The sequence below is a fragment of the Mastigoproctus giganteus genome, chromosome 11 (genome assembly GCF_048544385.1).
Source record: "Mastigoproctus giganteus isolate SK-2022 chromosome 11, ASM4854438v1, whole genome shotgun sequence".
Lineage (NCBI taxonomy): Eukaryota > Metazoa > Arthropoda > Arachnida > Uropygi > Thelyphonidae > Mastigoproctus > Mastigoproctus giganteus.
The window spans coordinates 163,208,865-163,230,970 of record NC_143585.1 but is presented as its reverse complement, the minus strand read 5'-3'; the positions used below and the strand labels follow the sequence as shown (position 1 = coordinate 163,230,970).

The window sequence follows — 22,106 nt, the reverse complement described above, 5'->3', positions numbered from 1 at the left end:
CACTGCTTCTATTAGAATGAGCAGAAGCCTGAAAAACAAGATGCATGGTATTTCAGAGACTGCTGGGAGCCATTGCAGTACAAGTAAACACATGGGGTGTGTTAGGGTAGCTAAGAATAGAAACAGGTGCAGGTATACTTGCGTGTACACCAATGCTAGGAGTTTAGTAAATAAATTTGATGAATTTGAGGTATTGCTCAAAACATCGAAGGCAGATATTGTTGGGATATCAGAGACGTGGTGTCACACAGATATAAGGGATGCGGAACTGCAATTTGGGGAGTACAACGTCTACAGAAAGGATAGAAAGGGGGGAGGTGTTATGCTATTAGTTAAGAAACACATAAAAACCAAGGAAGTGAAGTCAGTCGACATCGCTGGACAGTGCAGTGTGGAGTCAGTTTGGTGTGAAATAAACATTGGGAGATCAAAATTGAGAGTGGAGTGTGCTATAGGCCTATTGACTCTGATGAGTATAATAAGGAACTGTACAGGGAAATAGAGTGGGCCAGTAAATCAGAGTGTCTTATAATGGGAGATTTTAATTTCCCAGATATTGACTGGAATTTGGGGGCTGGTTACTCACACACTAGCAGGGCTTTTGTGGATTTATTGGATGATTGTTTTCTACATCAGCATGTTCGGGAGGCAACTAGAGGGAGTAATACTCTTGATTTGATTATCAGCAGTGATTCTTCATGCATTAAGAATCTGCAGATAAATGAACCACTAGGTGGCAGTGATCACAGTGTGCTGAAGTGGGATTTACTCAAAGAGGTAACTACCATTAGGGGTAAAGGGAAGGGTTATTGCTTCCGTAAAGGCGACTACGATGGACTGAGACAGTATTTAAATTCTATACAGTGGGACCAACTGATGATGTTACCAACAGCAAATTCAAAATGGGAAGCATTCAAAGAACTTATCTTGGAAGCTACTAGGCTTTACATACCAACTAAGAAATATTGTTCAAGGTTTAGGCCAAAATGGATGTGAGATGAACTAATGAGGCATATGGCAGAAGAAAAATGCATGGGATACATACAAATTAACACATGACACAGAAGCCTATGATAGATACAAGTTGATATGCAACCAAGTTACAAAGGAGGTTAGGCAGGCGAAGGCAGATTACGAGAAATCCTTGGCAAGGGATGCAAAGAAAAACAGCAAAGAGTTCTTTACTTATGTAAACTCTAGAAGGAAGGGGATGAATCAGATTGGTCCACTTGATATTGATGGGTCAAGTGTTGATGATCCTGCTCAGGTAGCTAACAAACTAAATGAATATTTTGCATCGACATTCACACATGAGGAGTTATTCAGCGAGGGGAATGCCAGAGGTGTATTCAACTCTAGCAGTAAGCTACAGAATCTTGAAATAACTGGGAGTAAAGTGGAGGAGAAACTGTTGAAGATAAACACAAGAAAGGCACCCGGGGTGGATGGGATCTATCCAGTTATATTAAAGGAGGCAGCAAAGGAAGGAAGCAAACCCTTAGACATAATTATGAGAGCTTCCTTGGACTCAGGGGAGGTACCCACAGACTGGAAATGTGCAAATGTGACCCCAATTCACAAAAAAGGATCAAAGGCTGACACAAGTAATTATAGACCTGTGAGCTTAACTTCTGTTCCAGGAATATTAATGGAGGCACTGGTTAAAGAAGCACTGCAGGATCATTTAGACAAGACTTCAGTTATAGCTCAGACACAGCATGGTTTTGTTAAGGGGAAGTCTTGCCTGACCAACTTGATTGGATACTATGATGCAGTCACAAAAGAACTGGATGCAGGGAATAGCTTTGATATTATATACTTGGATCTTAGAAAGGCTTTTGATACTGTTGCACATGGAAGACTGCTACACAAATTGGAGCAGTGTGACATTGGAGGCAAATTGCTGCTATGGATAAAGGGGTGGTTGAGAGGGAGAAGACAGAGAGTGGTAATCAATGGACACTGCTCATCGTGGACTGATGTTATTAGTGGAGTCCCTCAGGGCTCAGTGTTGGGTCCATTATTGTTTTCTGTATTTATAAATGATATTGATGATGATATATCGGGCTTAATGTCCAAGTTTGCAGACGATACAAAGGTTGGCAGGGTTGTCAAGGACAGGGTTGGCAGGGTTGTCACTACTGACACTATGCTGCTGCAACAGGATCTGGAAAGGTTGAGCAGATGGGCTGAGAGGTGGCAAATGAAGTTTAACATTGACAAATGTAAAGTACTACACATGGGAAACAGCAACCCCAGAGCAACGTATCAACTCTGTGGTACTACACTGACAGTGGTAGAGAATGAAAGGGACTTGGGGGTGGTTGTGCAGGCAGATATGAAGTTCTCTGAGGAGTGGAGACAGGCTGAAAGAGTAGCTCATGGAGTATTGTCAATGATATACAGGAATTTTTCCAGCAGGGATAAGGAGGTGATTATTCCATTGTATAAGGCGATGGTCAGGCCACACCTAGAGTACTGTATACAGGTCTGGAGGCCTCATTTCAAGAAGGATGTAGAGCTGCTGGAACGAGTACAGAGGAGGGCAACAAGATTAGTGAATGGAACAAAGGGGTGCTCTTACGAAGAAAGGCTTAAGTTTTGCAAATTACAGTGTCTGGAGACTAGGCACCAGCGAGGTGATCTGATAGAGGTGTATAAAGCCTTGAATGGTTTAAGCATGCTCAATGCAGATGGGATTCTTCCTCTAGCTCAGAAAAATCACCTGAGAGGGCATAAATTCAAATTGAGGAAAGATAGATGTAGGATAGACGTGCGGAAATTTGCCTTTAGCCAGCGGGTGGTTGGTTGGTGGAACAGACTTCCATCCCTTGTGGTGGAGGTTGATAGCGTAAATAAGTTTAAGGCTCAGCTGGACAGGTATTTTGAACGAACAGAGGGGTGAAGTGGAAGTGGTTTTTTTTTTTTTTTTTTGGCTGATGCTGCATAAGCTTGCTTTCTTGCATCAAATGCCTCTACTAATGCTAATGCTAAAATTGGTTAAAATTCTCTCTAACATCTTTATTGCATTAGAATTTTGCTGAAGAAGAGGTCCATTTAACCATGAAAGCTACACGTCATTTATCGTTTATTATTAAAACAGAATTTGTCTATTTATATACTGCTTTTTTCGCTTCTTCTGTTGTCTCAAAGACCTTCATATTCTTTACTCGAGTCAGTTTTTTCCTTTCTTTTCTTACATCTATATCAAGTGTGAATCTTACCATTCTGTGATCTCTGCCCATATTTACATTGTTCAGGCCAGTAACATCATTGGCAATATATCTACTCTTAGTGAGGATGAAGTCGATTTCGTTAGTTGGGCTCTTCCATGTCCATTTGGGCTCTTCCATGTCCACTTTCTGTTCACACTTTTCTTGAAAAAATTGTTCACTACTGACATTCCTCGAGATTGTGCAAATTCCCCAAGTCTTTCAACTCTTTCATTTCTTTCATCAATTCTAAAATTTCCTATAGTTTCCCTTTCTGCACTGTTTTGTCTCCTTCTAACCTTAGCTTTGAAGCCCATATAATAACTGTGTAGTACCCTAGCATGGTACCTTTACTCAATTTCTCCTGGCAGGGGGAGAGAAGACAGGTTCCAGTCTCTACAACCTGTCCCCATCTTTCTCCTGGTAGGGCTTAGCCCCACTGATATTTGGGCTTTACAACCCCAGCTAGTCTAGTAACATTTAATATCTTTTTCTATACTATTTATCTTTATACTTTCTACTTCTACCTTTTTTCCTGTTCGTAAAGCTATTAGTGCAATACGAGGGCAATATGAATGCTCCAACTATCCTCCTCATTCTATCGCTATTTTCGTCTTTCTTTAATTACTCCTTTATCTCTTCCCCATCCTCATTTTAATACGTTGCCCTATACCATATGCTTGTTCTAAATTCTAATTTATGTAATTTCCACCAAATTTCAACACTATTTTTTTTCCAAATTTACTTAAAACCTACATAAAATCCAAAAACCTTTCTTCCTACTCTAAAAACACTTTATATTTTATTTTAGCTTTATCCTTAGTCTTACCTTCATTTTTATATCATTGACACTGTTGGGACTACCTTGTCCATACCGTAAGAGAATGTGCTGCTTTATCCCTCGTAATTTTATTCTTTTTGCTTCATTTTGTCTCCCTTTCACTGTTATGGACAAGTATAGAAAGTCAGTTCGAGATACATGGTCAAGTGTAGTCTCTGATGAAATATCTGACCAGGTATCTATATTACTTTAGCTAACATCAGATTTTTGCTATCCCTGTTTTTGACTTTTAACCAGTGGTGAGCTGTGAATATTTTAACAATGGGCTCGCAGTTTTTCCAAGTTTCTACAGAGTAAATTTGATCAGTCACTTAACTATGTGTATAAATGAATGTGTAAAACGTTCCTAGAGTAGGAAAAAAGGAAAAAAAAAAAAAAAAAAAACTTAAAAACCTGGCCATCATGCCTCACCTTACGATGATAACTGGATAAGAGTGTCTGGAGTTCTAACTTTTTAGAATTTTTGAATAGTATGACGTCACAATCATGCTTCCTGAAGTTACTACTGCAGTAAGTATGATTGCAACAATACAAATATTTGTCAACAATTTCTTTTTTTGTTTCACATTTTTGTTACATTCCATTGTTAGTTGCCTCTAACAGCTGCGTATGTCGCTTCAACTACAAGATTGGTACATCAAGCGGTGCTATTTTACAGAGATATTTAGATACATTGCACTCCAAGTATACATCTCTTACTTTAGTTATCATAAATCCACTGTATCTTGTCTTCCAGAAATTATGAAAATCTGTGAATGATCAATAAAAAAGCTCTTTTATTTCGTAATCGATATATTGGCACATTCTGGCCTCAGCTGCCCTTGTACACTTTAACACCAATACCAATCACAATCAATAGATATATACAAAACAAAATACCTAAAAGAAACGCGAAGGATGTTTTGCATAAACAATCTACCACACGTGCTCGTCACATGTGCAACTTTTTTATTCATCTTTTTTTTTTAACAACTAGGGAAATATAATGGATACATTTTTTTCATGATAAAATTTTAATATTGCGAATAAAAAATAACATGAAATATTTCCCATATCACAAATAACATAAAAACTATCACAAAGCATTCCACAATATAAAAACAAATATTACATAAAAAAAACCAAGTTTCTAGAAAAAGTACACAAAAAAATCATAATTACATGAAAAAAAATTATTTCACAAATATTCAAGAAAAATTTCCATGTAGAATTTACTTCTTTATTGTCGTCTATATATTTGTTGTCAATCTTCTGCATTGCTCAATAGCTGAGCGATGGTTACAGAGGAATGATTTGACGTAATGATCTGGTTCAAATTGAAGCAATGGTTTTCCAATTAGATGTACAGTCATCATAATCTGCAACGTGTTTAATTGTCACAATATTATTCACTACGCTGAAAGCTCACTCAAGTCCAACACTGCTAATCGCAATGGTTTCAAAGATATTTCTGGCTTTCTTAATTGAAAGGGAATTTCACTTGATTTTAAAGATAAACTGTCTTCGACAAAATCTCTAAAATCGTTAATTTTTATTTCATATTTTATCAGAAAACTTTGCATATGTTTAAAATTTCTTATTCGGTTTTCACTGTCTTGTAACTTGTCTGTTTCACTTGTCTTGTTCGGTTCGTCTTGTAACCGAGACGAAAGTTCTTTCACATTCCACGATTTCGGGTAGCATATGTTTAAAATTTCTTTCGATGGTATCATTATTTTCTTTATTTCATTTAAAATCACCTTGTTACATTAATAACTTATCCTTTAAGGATAAAACAATGCATTTAATAACTTGTCACAAGGTAATATTTTTACTATCGATTTTGATTCCTTCAAATTCTTTCAATTTTAGCTCCATAATTTCAAAACTTTTCAAACTAGCAATAGCATTGATAGTTCGAAGAATTAATTTATATGCTTTTACCATTGTGATTCTGTAAAGTTTCTGAAAGGTAAGAGAGCTCCTGCAGGATGTCGAACATAGTGCTAAATGGTTAAGAAATTCAAAATTTAAAAGTCGATTTAATTTAAAATCTAAATTCCCGGAATATTTAACTTCTGATTCAAAATGTTTGCACAAAGTGGGATAATTCCTCCAACCCACAAGCTACACATTGTAGTCCGAACACACACCCGATCTTTTTGGCTAATGTTGCATAAATGCAATTTTTAACCTGGTAATGATATTTAGGATCAATATAATGCAAACACACAGCTTTATTCATTCCAGTTGGATTATTTCTACCATATTCAATAATGTACTGTAATATAGCCTGTATTATGTATATTAATATTATTTTATATTGTATACATGTTATTACTACCACATACTAAAAAAAAAAAATATTTAAAACGTGTTTAGCTGATCCCCATTTTAGAGCTGTTAGGGTGGGGTGATATCTTTTAAAGAGAGAGAGAGAGAGAGAGAGAGAGAGAGAGAGAGAGAGAGAGAGAGAGAGAGAATTAATATTTGGACACCTCAAGTGGTCACATCACATGGACACTGTTGTAGTCCTTTAATTTGTTCAACTGCAATTGAATGTATCCTTTCAGGAATTCAGTCCACATCATTCACCATGGGTCAGACAACTATAAATATCCCTTGGTCAATGGCATGATATTATCTACAAATGGAAGCAGACTTGCTGAAATCATCATGAAACAGCCCAAAAAACTTCCCATGTTGACGGAAAGTGGTTGAGTCCTGCAATATTGTCCACTGGGTATGCATATTGACATTGTCACACACGCTTCAGTAAGGCAACTGGAATATGTAGCACCAATACAGCACACAGGATGCTGTGCAAACAACCACAAGCCAGGAATCATTCTGACTAATCCCAGATGCCATTCAGCTCAGTGAAAGGCCCACTAATTCTTGAACTGCAGACTAATGGAAAGCTGGTCTCTGGAGTGTTAAGTCACAGTACATGGACTATTTGTCTGATGGTTGTGTCTGGGTGTGTCAGATGCCCAGAGAAAACGGTGGCATTTATAAAAAAAAAAACAGAGGGTGGGGAGTGTTCTACGGAGACTAGAGACTGTCATAAAGCATTAGTAGAGACATTTGATGCAAGAAAGCAAGCTTATGCAGCATCAGCCAAAAAAAAAAAAAAAACCACTTCCACTTCACCCCTCTGTTCGTTCAAAATACCTGTCCAGCTGAGCCTTAAACTTATTTACGCTATCAACCTCCACCACAAGGGATGGAAGTCTGTTCCACCAACCAACCACCCGCTGGCTAAAGGCAAATTTCCGCACGTCTATCCTACATCTATCTTTCCTCAATTTGAATTTATGCCCTCTCAGGTGATTTTTCTGAGCTAGAGGAAGAATCCCATCAGCATTGAGCATGCTTAAACCATTCAAGGCTTTATACACCTCTATCAGATCACCTCGCTGGTGCCTAGTCTCCAGACACTGTAATTTGCAAAACTTAAGCCTTTCTTCGTAAGAGCACCCCTTTGTTCCATTCACTAATCTTGTTGCCCTTCTCTGTACTCGTTCCAGCAGCTCTACATCCTTCTTGAAATGAGGCCTCCAGACCTGTATACAGTACTCTAGGTGTGGCCTGACCATCGCCTTATACAATGGAATAATCACCTCCTTATCCCTGCTGGAAAAATTCCTGTATATCATTGACAATACTCCATGAGCTACTCTTGCAGCCCGTCTGCACTGCTCAGAGAACTTCATATCTGCCTGCACAACCACCCCCTAGTCCCTTTCATTCTCTACCACTGTCAGTGTAGTACCACAGAGTTGATACGTTGCTCTGGGGTTGCTGTTTCCCATGTGTAGTACTTTACATTTGTCAATGTTAAACTTCATTTGCCACCTCTCAGCCCATCTGCTCAACCTTTCCAGATCCTGTTGCAGCAGCATAGTGTCAGTAGTGTCCTTGACAACCCTGCCAACCTTTGTATCATCTGCAAACTTGGACATTAAGCTTGATATACCATCATCAATATCATTTATAAATACAGAAAACAATAATGGACCCAACACTGAGCCCTGAGGGACTCCACTAATAACATTAGTCCACGATGAGCAGTGTCCATTGATTACCACTCTCTGTCTTCTCCCCCTCAACCACCCCTTTATCCATAGCAGCAATTTGCCTCCAATGTCACACTGCTCCAATTTGTGTAGCAGTCTTCTATGTGCAACAGTATCAAAAGCCTTTCTAAGATCCAAGTATATAATATCAAAGTTATTCCCTGCATCCAGTTCTTTTGTGACTGCATCATAATATCCAATCAAGTTGGTCAGGCAAGACGTCCCCTTAACAAAACAATGCTGTGTCTGAGCTATAACTGAAGTCTTGTCTAAATGATCCTGCAGTGCTTCTTTAACCAGTGCCTCCATTAATTTTCCTGGAACAGAAGTTAAGCTCACAGGTCTATAATTACTTGTGTCAGCCTTTGATCCTCCTTTGTGAATTGGGGTCACATTTGCACATTTCCAGTCTATGGGTACCTCCCCTGAGTCCAAGGAAGCTCTCATAATTATGGCTAAGGGTTTGCTTACTTCCTTTGCTGCCTCCTTTAATATAACTGGATAGATCCCATCCACCCCGGGTGCCTTTCTTGTGTTTATCTTCAACAGTTTCTCCTCCACTTTACTCCCAGTTATTTCAAGATTCTGTAGCTTACTGCTAGAGTTGAATACACCTCTGGCATTCCCCTTGCTGAATAACTCCTCATGTGTGAATGTCGATGCAAAATATTCATTTAGTTTGTTAGCTACCTGAGCAGGATCATCAACAGTTGACCCATCAATATCAAGTGGACCAATCTGATTCATCCCCTTCCTTCTAGAGTTAACATAAGTAAAGAACTCTTTGCTGTTTTTCTTTGCATCCCTTGCCAAGGATTTCTCGTAATCTGCCTTTGCCTGCCTAACCTCCTTTGTAACTTGGTTGCATATCAACTTGTATCTATCATAGGCTTCTGTGTCATGTGTTAATTTGCAAGTATCCCATGCATTTTTCTTCTCTGCCATATGCCTCATTAGTTCATCTGACATCCATTTTGGCCTAAACCTTGAACAATATTTCTTAGTTGGTGTGTAAAGCCTAGTAGCTTCCAAGATAAGTTCTTTGAATGCTTCCCATTTTGAATTTGCTGTTGGTAACATCATCAGTTGGTCCCACTGTATAGAATTTAAATACTGTCTCAGTCCATCGTAGTCGCCTTTACGGAAGCAATAACCCTTCCCTTTACCCCTAATGGTAGTTACCTCTTTGAGTAAATCCCACTTCAGCACACTGTGATCACTGCCACCTAGTGGTTCATTTATCTGCAGATTCTTAATGCATGAAGAATCACTGCTGATAATCAAATCAAGAGTATTACTCCCTCTAGTTGCCTCCCGAACATGCTGATGTAGAAAACAATCATCCAATAAATCCACAAAAGCCCTGCTAGTGTGTGAGTAACCAGCCCCCAAATTCCAGTCAATATCTGGGAAATTAAAATCTCCCATTATAAGACTCTCTGATTTACTGGCCCACTATTTCCCTGTACAGTTCCTTATTACACTCATCAGAGTCATTAGGCCTATAGCACACTCCTACTCTTAATTTTGATCTCCCAATGCTTATGTCACACCAAACTGACTCAACACTGCACTGTCCGGCGATGTCGACTGGCTTCACTTCCTTGGTTTTTATGTGTTTCTTAACTAATAGCATAACCCCTCCCCCTTCCTATCCTGTCTGTCCTTTCTATACACATTGTACTCCCCAAATTCCAGTTCTGCATTCCTTATATCTGTGTGACACCATGTCTCTGATATCCCAACAATATCTGCTTTTGATGTTTTGAGCAATACCTCAAATTCATCAAATTTATTTAATAAACTCCTAGCATTGGTGTACACGCAAGTATACCTGCACCTGTTTCTATTCTTAGCTACCCTAACACAACCCATGTGTTTACTTGTACCGCAATGGCTCCCAGCAGTCTCTGAAATACCATGCATCTTGTTTTTCTGGCTTCTGCTCATTCTAATAGAAGCAGTGCAAGAATCTCTTTCACCTCTGCCAGTGGCTACTGTCAATCTATTGGTCTTTGTCTCCCCCCAAGCTAGCAGTTTTCTTAAATAGAAAGGGTGCAATATTCTTGCACCCTTTCTATTTAAGTGTATCCCATCCCTGTAGAAGCAATCTCTCCTGTTAACAAGTACAGTCCAGGCTGAAAAAAAATTCTACCCCTTGAGCCTTGCACAATCTTTCCAGGGCCGAATTGATCGACAAGGCTCTCATCATATACTCCCTGCTATCGTGTCTGGGCAGAATTGCAGACACTTTAAAATTCAACCCTAATTCTCGGCTTTTGTTCAACAGTGACCTGTACTTGTTAAGTAATTCTGCCGGTCTCCTACTCTTAATATTATTAGTGCCAACGTACAACTATATCACCTTTTGTGCCCTTAAAAGATGATATTCGCTCTACAACGTCACCTTTAACTGAAAGGCTGAAACTTTAAAGGCTGAAACCTTTAACCTAAAGGTTAAAGGTTTCAGCTGTCATAAAGCTGTCACAAAGGTTAAAGTTTTATTAGTTTTCCTGTAAAGAAAGGTTATTTTTTAAAGATTATCTGCAGTATATTAATGGTAGGGCAGTGACCACCTGCAGAATAAAGAGAACTTTCAAAAAAATTGATATATTAGAAGAACGATCAAAATCATTTTAAAGTATTGAAAAATTTAAATTAACATAAGTTTTCCTGTACTCACCTTATAACGCTGGTTATTTTGGAAGGAGAGCCTGGATGTCTTTATCTGACACTGTTGTAGTCCTATATTTTGTTCAACTGCAATTGAGTGTATATTTTTTAGGAATTCAGTCACCATGTCTCCCATTTCTGCAATGTAAAATTTAATGGCTGCCTCATGTTGTTCAAGCTGTTAAAATGTTCAAGAAATCCAATTACATTAGGTGCACATATAATTAAAAAATAAAATTTAAAAAGTGAATGCCTATACATACACCACATCTACATAATTTCTACAATATATATCTTCTTGGTTCTTTAAAATACCAGATTTTAGTTCATTGTTTTTCCATTTTGATAACCACAACCACAGTTCAATTCCTCCCAATGGATTTAAAAAGGTGTTTCAACAATCTAAATTCCAAGAAGTGGTAATTTTTTCTTTTATTTTTTTTTCATGGGGGATAATCAAAAAAAAAAAAGTTCTTTATGATATCATATTTATTATATGACTTTGGTCATCTGAGAATCTCTCTCTCTCTCTCTCTCTCTCTCTCTCTCTCTCTCTCTCTCTCTCTCTCTCTCTCTCTCTCTCTCTCTCTCTCTCTCTCTCTCTCCTGGTAGCTTCCAAGATTAATTCCACGAAGGCTTCCCATTTAGAATTCACGGTTGGTAACATCATCAGTTGCTCCCAATGTACAGAATTTAAAAACTGTCTGAGACCACTGTAGTCACCTTTACAAAAGCAAAAACCCTTCCCTTTAGCCTAGCCTTTATAGTAGTTACATATTTAAGTAAATCCCAGATGTGGGATTTACTTAAATCCAAGATCACAGTACACTGCGATCACCATCACACAATGGTTCCTTTATCTGCAAATTCTTAATGCATGAATAATCACTGCTGATAATCAGATCAAGAGTATTACTTCCTCTGGTTGCCTCTTGAACAATGTTGCTGTAGAAAACAGTCATCCAATAAATTCAAAAAAGTCTTGCTAGCATGCATGTGATCAACCAACAAGTTCCAGTCAATATCTGGAAACTTAAAATCCCTCATTATAAGACTTTCTGATTTACTGGCCTACTCTATTTCTCTACACAACTGTTTGTTGTACTCAGAGTCATTAGGCCTATACTATGCTCCTACTCTCATTTTCCCTTTCCCAGTGCTTTTGTCACACCAGACTGACATTGCGCTGTCCACCAAACTTGATGCACTTCCTTAGATTTTATATTTCTTAACTAACAGCATAACCCCTCCTCCTTTCCTTTCCCATCCTGTCTATCCTTTCTGTGCACATTGTACATGCCAAATTCCAATTCTGAACTGCCTATATCTGTGTGACACAATGTCTCTGATATCCCCACAATATCTGCCTTGACCAGACTTTAAGCAGCACAGGTTGGTGCAACTGCTTTAGGAAATGGTCCATATTAAAAGTTTCATAAGACATGGAGAGGTTGCCACGACAAATCAAAACACTGCTGAAGCCTTTAAGGTGGAGTTTTAAGAGCTTGTTGAGAAGGAGGGTTATATTCCCCAAAAAGTCTTTAATGTAGATGAAATGGGTCTCTGCTGGAAAGGAATGCCCAGGCAAACATACATCACAAAGGAAGAAGCCTCTTTGCCTGGACACATATCTATGAACACCTCACAACAACAAAAGAATAGCCTTATTCTGTTGTTGTGAGGCAACACCTCTGGAGATTTTGAGCCAAGACCAATGCTGGTTTACTGCCCAGAAACTCGAAGTGTGTTTAAGGCGCACTGGTCCCAAAGGAACTAGTTGTACGTGACTATTGTCAGGGAAACGGGGAACATATTGTGCAAAAAAGATAGATGAAACAGGACGATGGTTATTTGGTTTTTAAGAGCATTAGCAACTAAGACCATATTGCTCCGGGGATATGTGGTGGCCATTCCCTGACCTTTCCACATCCTCCGTATTTGGTGGTCACAGGCTTGAACCCCGGTCTAATCAAGAAGCATTTGCTCCTTCCCACCTGGCTACGGAGGCGGCAGGACAATGGTATGTCTGCCAGGGGCAAAGGTTGATGACGTTGTAGGGCAGATATCATCCTTTAAGGGCACAAATGGTGATATTGTTGTACACGTTGGCACTAATGATATTAACAGTAGGAGACCAGCAGAATTACTTAACAAGTACAAGACAATGCTGAAAAAAAAGCCATGAATTAGGGTTGAATTTGAAAGTGTCTGCAATTCTGCCCAGACACGATAGCAAGGAGTATATGATGAGAGCCTTGTCGATCAATTTGGCCTTGGAGAGATTGCGCAAGGCTCAAGGTGTAGAATTTTTCTCAGCCTGGTCTGTGCTTGTTAATAGGAGACTGCTTCTGATACACTTAAATAGAAAGGGTGCAAGAATATTTGCTGATGCTATCGAGGCAGAGTTAGGTGGGTCGGAAAACTGCTAGCTTGGGGGGATACACGGACTAATAGATTAACAGTAGCCGCTGGCAGAGGTAAAAGTGATTCTTGCACTACTTCTATTGAAATGCAATTGAGCAGCAGCTTGGAAAGCAAGAGAATGGGAATTTCCAGGACTGCTGGGAGTCATAGTGGAACAAGTAAATACATGGAATGTGTTAGGGTAACTAAGAGTAGAAACAGATGCGTGTATACTTGCATGTACACCAATGCTAGGAGTATAGTTAATAAATTCGATGAGCTTGAAGTGCTATCAAGACATCAAAGGCATTTATTGTTGAGATATCAGAGACATTGTGTCACAAAGACATAAGCAGTGCGGAACTGAAATTTGGGGAGTACAATGTGTACAGAAAGGATAGACAGGATAGGAAGGGAGGAGGGTTATGCTGTTATAGTTAAGAAAGACAAAATCTAAGGAAGTGCATTCAGTTGATGTTGGTGGACAATGCAATGCTGAGTCTGTTTGGTGTGACAAAAGCACTGGGAAAGGAAAAATGAGAGTAGGTGTGTGTTATAGGTCTATTAATCTGATAAGTACAATGAGCAATTGCGGAGAGAAATAGAGTGGACCAGTAAATTAGAGTGCCTTATAATGGGGGATTTTAATTTCCCAGATATTGACTGGAATTTGTGGGTTGGTCACTCACACACTAGCAAGGATTTTGTTGATTTATCGGATAATTGTTTTCTACAGCAGCATGTTCCGGAGGCAATTAGAGGGAGTAATACTCTTGATCTGATTATCAGTAATGATTCTTCTTGCATCAAGAATCTGCAGATCAAGGAACCACTAGGTGGCAGTGATCACAGTGTGCTGAAGTGGGATTTACTCAAAGAGGTAACTACCATCAAGGGTAAAGGGAAGGGTTTTTTCTTTCGTAAAGGTGCATACGGTGGTCTGGAACAGAATTTAAATTCTATATGGTGGAACCAACTGATGATGTTACCAACAGCAAATTCAAAATAGGAAGCATTCAAAGCATTAATCTTGGAAGCTACTAGGCTTTTCATACAAACAAAGAAATATTGTTCAAGATTTAGGCCTAAATGGAAGCCAGACGAACTAATTAGACATGTGAAAGAAGAAAAATGCTGGGATACATATAAATTAACATGTAACACAGAAGCCTATGATAGATATAAGCTGGTCTGTAACCAAGTTACAAAGGAGGTTAGGCAGGCGAAGGCAGATTACGAGAAATCTTTGGCAAAGGATGCGAAGAAAAACAGCAAAGAGTTCTTTACTTATGTAAACTCCAGAAAGAAGGGGATGAAACAGATTGGTCCACTTGATATTGATGGTTCAACTGTTGATGATCCTGCTCAGGCAGCTAACAAACAAAATGAATATTTTGCATCGACATTCACACATGAAGAGTTATTCAACTCTGGCAGTAAGCAGATAATCTTGTAATAACTGAGAGTAAAGTGGAGGAGAAATTGTTGAAGATAAACACAAGAAAGGCACCTGCGGTGGATCGAATCTATCCAGTTATATTAAAGGAGACGGCAAAGGAAGTAAGCAAACCCTTAGCCATAATTATGAGAGCTTCCCTGGTCTCAGGGGAGGTACCCATGGAATGGAAATATGCAAATGTGACCACAATCCACAATGGCGGATCAAAGGGAGATACAGGTAATTACAGACTTGTTAGTTTAACTTCTGTTGCGGGGAAATTAATGGAGGCACTGGTTAAAGAAGCATTGCAGGATCATCTAGACAAGACTTCAGTTATAGCTTGGACACAGCATGGCTTTGTTAAGGGGAAGTCTTGTCTGACTATTTTGATTGGATACTATGATGCAGTCACAAAGGAACTGGATGCAAAAAATAACTTTGATATCATATATTTGGATCTTAGAAAAGCCTTTGATACCGTAGCATATGGAAGACTGCTGCACAAATTGGAGCAGTGTGGCAATGGAGGCAAATTGCTGCTATGGATAAAGGGATGGTTGAGTGGCAGAAGATAGAGTGGTAATCAATGGACACTGCTCTTCATGGATTAATGTTATTAGTGGATCCCTCAGGGTTCAGTTGGGTCCATTGTTGTTTTCGGTATTTATAAATGATATTGATGATGTTATATCAGGCTTAATGTCCAAGTTTTCAGACGATACGAAGGTTGGCAGGGTTCTTAATGACACTAATGACAGTACACTGCTGCAATAGGATCTAGAAAAGTTGAGAAAAGTTAAAGGTGGCAAATGAAGTTTAACATTGACAAATGTAAAGTACTACATATGGGAAGCAGTAATCCCAGAGTAACGTATCAACTCTGTGGATAATGTATAAAAACTGACAGTGGTAGAGAATGAAAAGGACTTGGGGGTAATTGTGCAGGCAGATTACTGAGCTGTGCAGACGTCTTGACGACTCAGTTTACTGAGCAGTGCAGACGTCTTGTCAATGGTATACAGGAATTTTTCTAGAGGAATAAGGAGGTGATTATACCCTCGCATAAGGCAATGGTCAGACCACACTTTGAGTACTGTATACAGGTCTGGAGGCCTCATTTCAAGAAGGATGTAGAGCTGCTGGAACGAGTACAGAGAAGACAACAAGATTATTGAATGGAACAAGGGGTTGCTCTTACGAAGAAAGGCTTAAGTTTTGCAAATTAGTGTCTGGAGACTAGGCACCGGCGAGGTGATCTAATAGAGGTGTATAAAGCCTTGAATGGTTTGAGCATGCTCAATGACGATGGGATTCTTCCTCTTGCTCTGAATAATCATCTGAGAGGGCATAAATTCGAATTGAGGAAAGGCAGATGTAGGATAGATGTGCGGAAGTTTGCCTTTAGCCAGCGGGTGGCTGATTGGTGGAACAAACTTGCATCTGTCATTGTAGAAGTTGATGGCTTAAACAGATTCAAGGCAGAACTAGACAAACATTTGGAGCGAGTGGATGGGTGAAATAAGGGTTTTTTTTTTTTTTTTTTTGGGCTGATGCTATATAAGCTTGCTTTCTTGCATCATGTGCTTTTGCTAATGCTAATCAGCAGATGATTGTCAGAAGCAGGTTAGGTGTCTTCTAGGAATGCAACAAGAAGGCCTGAGTGACAAGATCATCCCCTCACTTTAATGAATGGGCTGTTAACATGTTCTTTTGATCGGCCGAGAGCCAACTGGAGAAGAACAAACTCCCTTTATAGGTATCTAGAGATCAGGATCGGCATGATCCTGATCTCTAGAGGCACAATTTGACTTTGTTATAATCAAACTTCCCTCACCCGATACTAGCACCTCTACTTCAGCCAATGGACCAACAAGTGATCGCCACCTTTAATAAAAACTTAAATGAAGAAGTCTGCCAAGTGCTTTCAAGAGAGTTCAGGAAACAGAGCCATTCTGAAAGACCAGTTTAATACCTTAGATTGTAAAAATCCTGGGATGAATGGGATCTATCCAGTTATATTAAAGGATGCAGCAAAGGAAGTAAGCAAACTCTTAGCCATAATTATGAGAGCTTCCTTGGACTCAGGGGAGGTCCCCATGGACCGCAGGTGTGCAAATGTATCAACAATTCACAAAGGGGGCTCAAAAGGTGACACAAGTAACTATAGACCTGTTAGTTTAACTTGTGTTCCTGGGAAAATAATGGAATCACTGGTTAAAGAAGCATTGCAGGATCATCTAGACAAGACTTCAGTATTAGTTAAGACACAGAATAGGTTTGTTAAAGGGAGGTCTTGTCTTACGAATTTGATTGGGATTCAGTTCCTATGGTCATAAAGGAACTGAATCCGAAAAATAATTTTGATATCATATACTTCGATTTCAGGAAAGCTTTTGATACTGTTGGACATGGAAGACTGCTGTACAAATTGGAGAGATATGGCATTAAGGGTAAGCTGCTACAATGAATAAAGGGACGGTTGAGTGAGAGAATACTGAGTGGTGATCAATGGACACTGCTCTTCATGTTTAAATGTTATTAGTGGAGTTCCCCAGGGGTCAGTGTCGGGCCCCATTGTTGTTTTATATATTTAGCAATGATACTGATGAAGATATATCAGGTTTAATGTCAGAGATTGCAGATGATACAAATGTTGGCAGGGTTGTTAATGACAGTATACTACTCCAACTGGATCTAGGTAAGTTGGGCAAACGGGCTGAGAAGTGGCACCTGAAGTTTAACATTGACAAATGCAAAGTACTGCATATGGGTAGCAATAACTGAAGAGAAATGTACCAACTCTGTGGTACTACATTCAGGGAAGTGGAAAAGACCTGGTGGTAATTGTGCAGTCAAATATGAAGTTCGCTGAGCAGTGCAGATGGGTTGCCAGGGCAGGTCATGGAGTCTTGTCAATGATATATAGGAATTTTGCTAGCAGGGACAGTGAGGTGATTATCCCGTTATACAAGGCAATGGTGAGGCGAAACGTTGAATACTGTGTACAGGTCTGGAGGCCTCATTTTAGGAAGGATGTAGAGTTGCTAGCATTAGCATTAGTAGAGGCATATGATGCAAGAAAGCAAGCTTATTATCTAGCATCAGCCAAAAAAAAAAAAAAACAACCACTACTCCCATTTCACCCCTCAATTCGTTCGAAATACCTGTCCAGCTGAGCCTTAAATTTGTTTAGGCTATCAACTTCAACAACAAGCGATGGAAGTCTATTCCACAAACCAACTGCCCGCTGGCTAAAGGCGAATTTCCGCACATCTATCCGACATCCGGATAGATGTTCCTCAATTTGAATTTATGCCCTCTCAGGTGATTATTCTGGGCAAGAGGAAGAATTCCATCGCCATTGAGCATGCTCAAGCCATTCAAAGCCTTGTACACCTCTATCAGATCACCTCAGCGATGCCTAGTCTCCAGGCTCTGTAATTTGCAAAACTTAAGCCTTTCTTCGTAAGAGCAACCCTTTGTTCCATTCACTAATCTTGTTGCCCTTCTCTGTACTCGTTCCAGCAGCTCTACATCCTTCTGGAAATGAGGCCTCCAGACCTGTATACAGTACTCAAGGTGTGGCCTGACCAATGCCTTATACAAGGGAATAATCACATCCCTGTCCCTGCTAGAAAAATTCCTGTATATCATTGACAAGACACCATGAGCTACTCTTGCAGCTCGTCTGCACTGCTCAGAGAACTTCATATCTGCCTGCACAATTACCCCCAGGTCCTTTTCAGTCTCTACCACTGTCAGCGTAGTACCACAGAGTTGATACGTTGATCTGGGGTTACTGTTTCCCATATGTAGTACTTTACATTTGTCAATGTTAAACTTCATTTGCCACCTCTCAGCCCATCTGCTCAACCTTTCCAGATCCTGTTGCAGCAGCATAGTATCAGTAGTGTCCTTAACAACCCTGCCAACCTTTGTATCGTCTGCAAACTTGGACATTAAGCCTGATACACCATCATCAATATCATTTATAAATACAGAAAACAACAATGGACCCAACACTGAACCCTGAGGAACTCCACTAATAACATTAGTCCACGTTGAGCAGTGTCCATTGATTACCACTCTCTGTCTTCTGCCACTCAACCATCCCTTTATCCATAGCAGCAATTTGCCTCGAATGCCACACTTCTCCAATTTGTGCAGCAGTCTTCCATGCGCAACAGTATCAAAAGCCTTTCTAAGATCCAAATATATAATATCAAAGTTATTCCCTGCATCCAGTTCTTTTGTGACTACATCATAGTATCCAATCAAATTGGTCAGACAAGACCTGCCCTTAACAAACCCATGCTGTGTCTGAGCTATAACTGAATTCTTGTCCAGATGATCCTGCAGTGCTTCTTTAACCAGTGCCTCCATTAATTTTCCTGGAACCGAAGTTAAACTAACAGGTCTATAATTACTTGTGTCAGCCTTTGATCCTCCTTTGTGAATTGGGGTTACATTTGCACATCTCCAGTCCATGGGTACCTCCCCTGAGTCCAAAGAAGCTCTCATAATTATGGCTAGGGGTTTGCTTACTTCCTTTGCTGCCTCCTTTAATATAACTGGATAGATCCCACCACCCCGGGTGCCTTTTTTATGTTTATCCTCAACAATTTCTCCTCCACTTTCCTCTCAGTTATTAGAAAATCATCTAGCTCACTGCCAATGTTTACTTCACCTACGACATTCCCCTTCCTGAATAACTCCTCATGTGTGAATGTAGATGCAAAATACTCGTTTAGATTGTTAGCCACCTGAGCTGGATCCTCAACTGTTGAACCATCAACATCCAGTGGACCAATCTGATTCATCCCTTTCCTTCTTGAGTTTAAATAGGTAAAGAACTCTTTTCTGTTTTTCATTGCATCCTTTGCCAAGGATTTCTCATAATCTGCCTTTGCCTGCCTAATCTCCTTTGTGACTTGGTTACATACCAACTTATATCTATCATAGGCTTCCACGTCACCCATTAATTTGTATGTATCCCATGCATTTTTCTTCTCTGCCATATGTCTCATTAGTTCATCTGACAACCATTTAGGCCTGAACCTTGAACAATATTTCTTGGTTGGTATGTAAAGCCTGGTAGCTTCCAAGATTAGTTCCTTGAATGCTTCCCATTTTGAATTTGCTGTTGGTAACATCATCAGTTGGTCCCACTGTATAGAATTTAAATACTGTCTCAGACCAGCATAGTCGCCTTTACGAAAGCAAAAACCCTTCCCTTTACCCCTAATGGTAGTTACCTCTTTGAGTAAATCCCACTTCAGCACACTGTAATCACTGCCACCTAGTGGTTCATTTATCTGCAGATTCCTAATGCATGAAGAATTACTGCCGATGATCAAATCAAGAGTATTACTCCCTCTAGTTGCCTCCCGAACATGCTGGTGTAGAAAACAATCATCCAATAAATCCACAAAAGCCTTGCTAGTGTGTGAGTGACCAACCCACAAATTCCAGTCAATATCTGGGAAATTAAAATCCCCCATTATAAGACTCTCTGATTTACTGGCCAATTCTATTTCCCTGTACAGTATCTTATTATACTCATCAGAGTCATTAGGCCTATAGCACACTCCTACTCACAATTTTGATTTACCTATGCTTATGTCACACCAAACTGACTCAACACTGCACTGTCCAGCGATGTCAACTGGCTTCACTTCCTTGGATTTTATGTGTTTTTTAACTAATAGCATAACCCCTCCTCCCTTCCTATCCTGTCTATCCTTTCTGTAGACGTTGTACTCCCCAAATTCCAGTTCTGCATTCCTTATATCTGTGTGACACCACGTCTCTGATATCCCAACAATATCTGCCTTTGATGTTTTGAGTAATACCTCAAATTCATCAAATTTATTTACTAAACTCCTAGCATTAGTGTACACGCAAGTATACATGCACCTGTTTCTATTCTTAGCTACCGTAACACAACCCATGTGTTTACTTGTACCGCAATGACTTCCAGCAGTCTCTGAAATATCCTGCATCTTGTTTTTCAGGCTTCTGCTCATTCCAATAGAAGCAGTGCAAGAATCTCTTTCACCTTTGCCCGTGGCTACTGTTAATCCATTAGTCTTTGTGTCCCCCCAAGCTAGCAGTTTTCCGACCCACCTAACACTGCCTCGATAGCATCAGCAAATATTCTTGCACCCTTTCTATTTAAGTGTATCCCATCCCTGTAGAAGCAATCTCTCCTGTTAACAAGTACAGTCCAGGCTGAAAAAAATTCTACCCCTTGAGCCTTGCACAATCTTTCCAGGGCCGAATTGATCGACAAGGCTCTCATCATATACTCCCTCCTATCGTGTCTGGGCAGAATTGCAGACACTTTCAAATTCAACCCTACTTCACGGCTTTTTTTCAACAGTGACCTGTACTTGTTAAGTAATTCCGCTGGTCTCCTACTCTTAATATCATTAGTGCCAACGTGTACAACTATATCACCTTTTGTGCCCTTAAAAGATGATATTTGCTCTACAACGTCATCAACCTTTGCCCCTGGCAGACATACCCTGGTCCTGCTAGAACGAGTACAAAGAAGGGCGACAAGATTGGTGAGGGGAACAAACTCCCTTTATAGGTATTGCCACTATTGGTAAGTTCTGCAAATTTCAGCACCTGGATTGTAGGCATCTGTGAGGGGATCTGATTGAGGTGCATAAGGCCTTGAATATGTTGAGCAAGATGAATGCTGATGTGATTCCCCTTGCTCAGATTAAGAACCTGAGGGGGCACAGATTCAAAGTACTTGTTAACAGGAGAGACTGCTTCTACAGGGATGGGATACACTTAAATAGAAAGGGTGCAAGAATATTTGCTGATGCTATCGAGGCAGTGTTAGGTGGGTCGGAAAACTGCTAGTTTAGGGGGGAGACAAAGACGAATAGATTAACAGTAGCCACTGGCAGAGGTGAAAGAGATTCTTGCACTGCTTCTATTGGAATGAGCAGAAGCCTGAAAAACAAGATGCAGGATATTTCAGAAACTGCCGGGAGTCATTGCGGTACAAGTAAACACATGGGTTGTGTTAGGGTAGCTAAGAATAGAAATAGGTGCATGTATACTTGCGTGTACAACAATGCTAGGAGTTTAGTAAAAAAATTTGATGAATTTGAGGTGTTGCTCAAATCATCAAAAGGCAGATATTGTTGGGATATCAGAGACGTGGTATCACACAGTAATAAGGAATGCAGAACTGGAATTTGGGGAGTACAGCGTCTACAGAAAGGATAGATGGGATAGGAAGGGAGGAGGGGTTATGCTATTAGTTAAGAAATACATAAAATCCAAGGAAGTGAAGCCAGTGGACATCACTGGACAGTGCAGTGTCGAGTCAGTTTGGTGTGACATAAGCATTGGGAGATCAAAATTGAGAGTAGGAGTGTGCTATAGGCCTAATGACTCTGATGAGTATAATAAGAAACTGTACAGGAAAATAGAGTGGGCCAGTAAATCAGAGTCTT

General features: G+C 39.8%; 1 protein-coding gene across 3 annotated transcripts in view; it reads right to left on the bottom strand.

Moving 5' to 3' along the window:
• LOC150078548 (uncharacterized) overlaps positions 1–22,106 on the bottom strand; it is a 732,675-nt gene that overhangs the window by 519,417 nt on the left and 191,152 nt on the right. For all 3 annotated transcript variants that reach the window (XM_090384778.1, XM_090384777.1, XM_090384779.1), the window contains exon 8: positions 10,795–10,962. In XM_090384778.1, the coding sequence (XP_090240904.1) occupies positions 10,795–10,962 (168 nt within the window). The remainder of the gene's footprint in view (positions 1–10,794; positions 10,963–22,106) is intronic.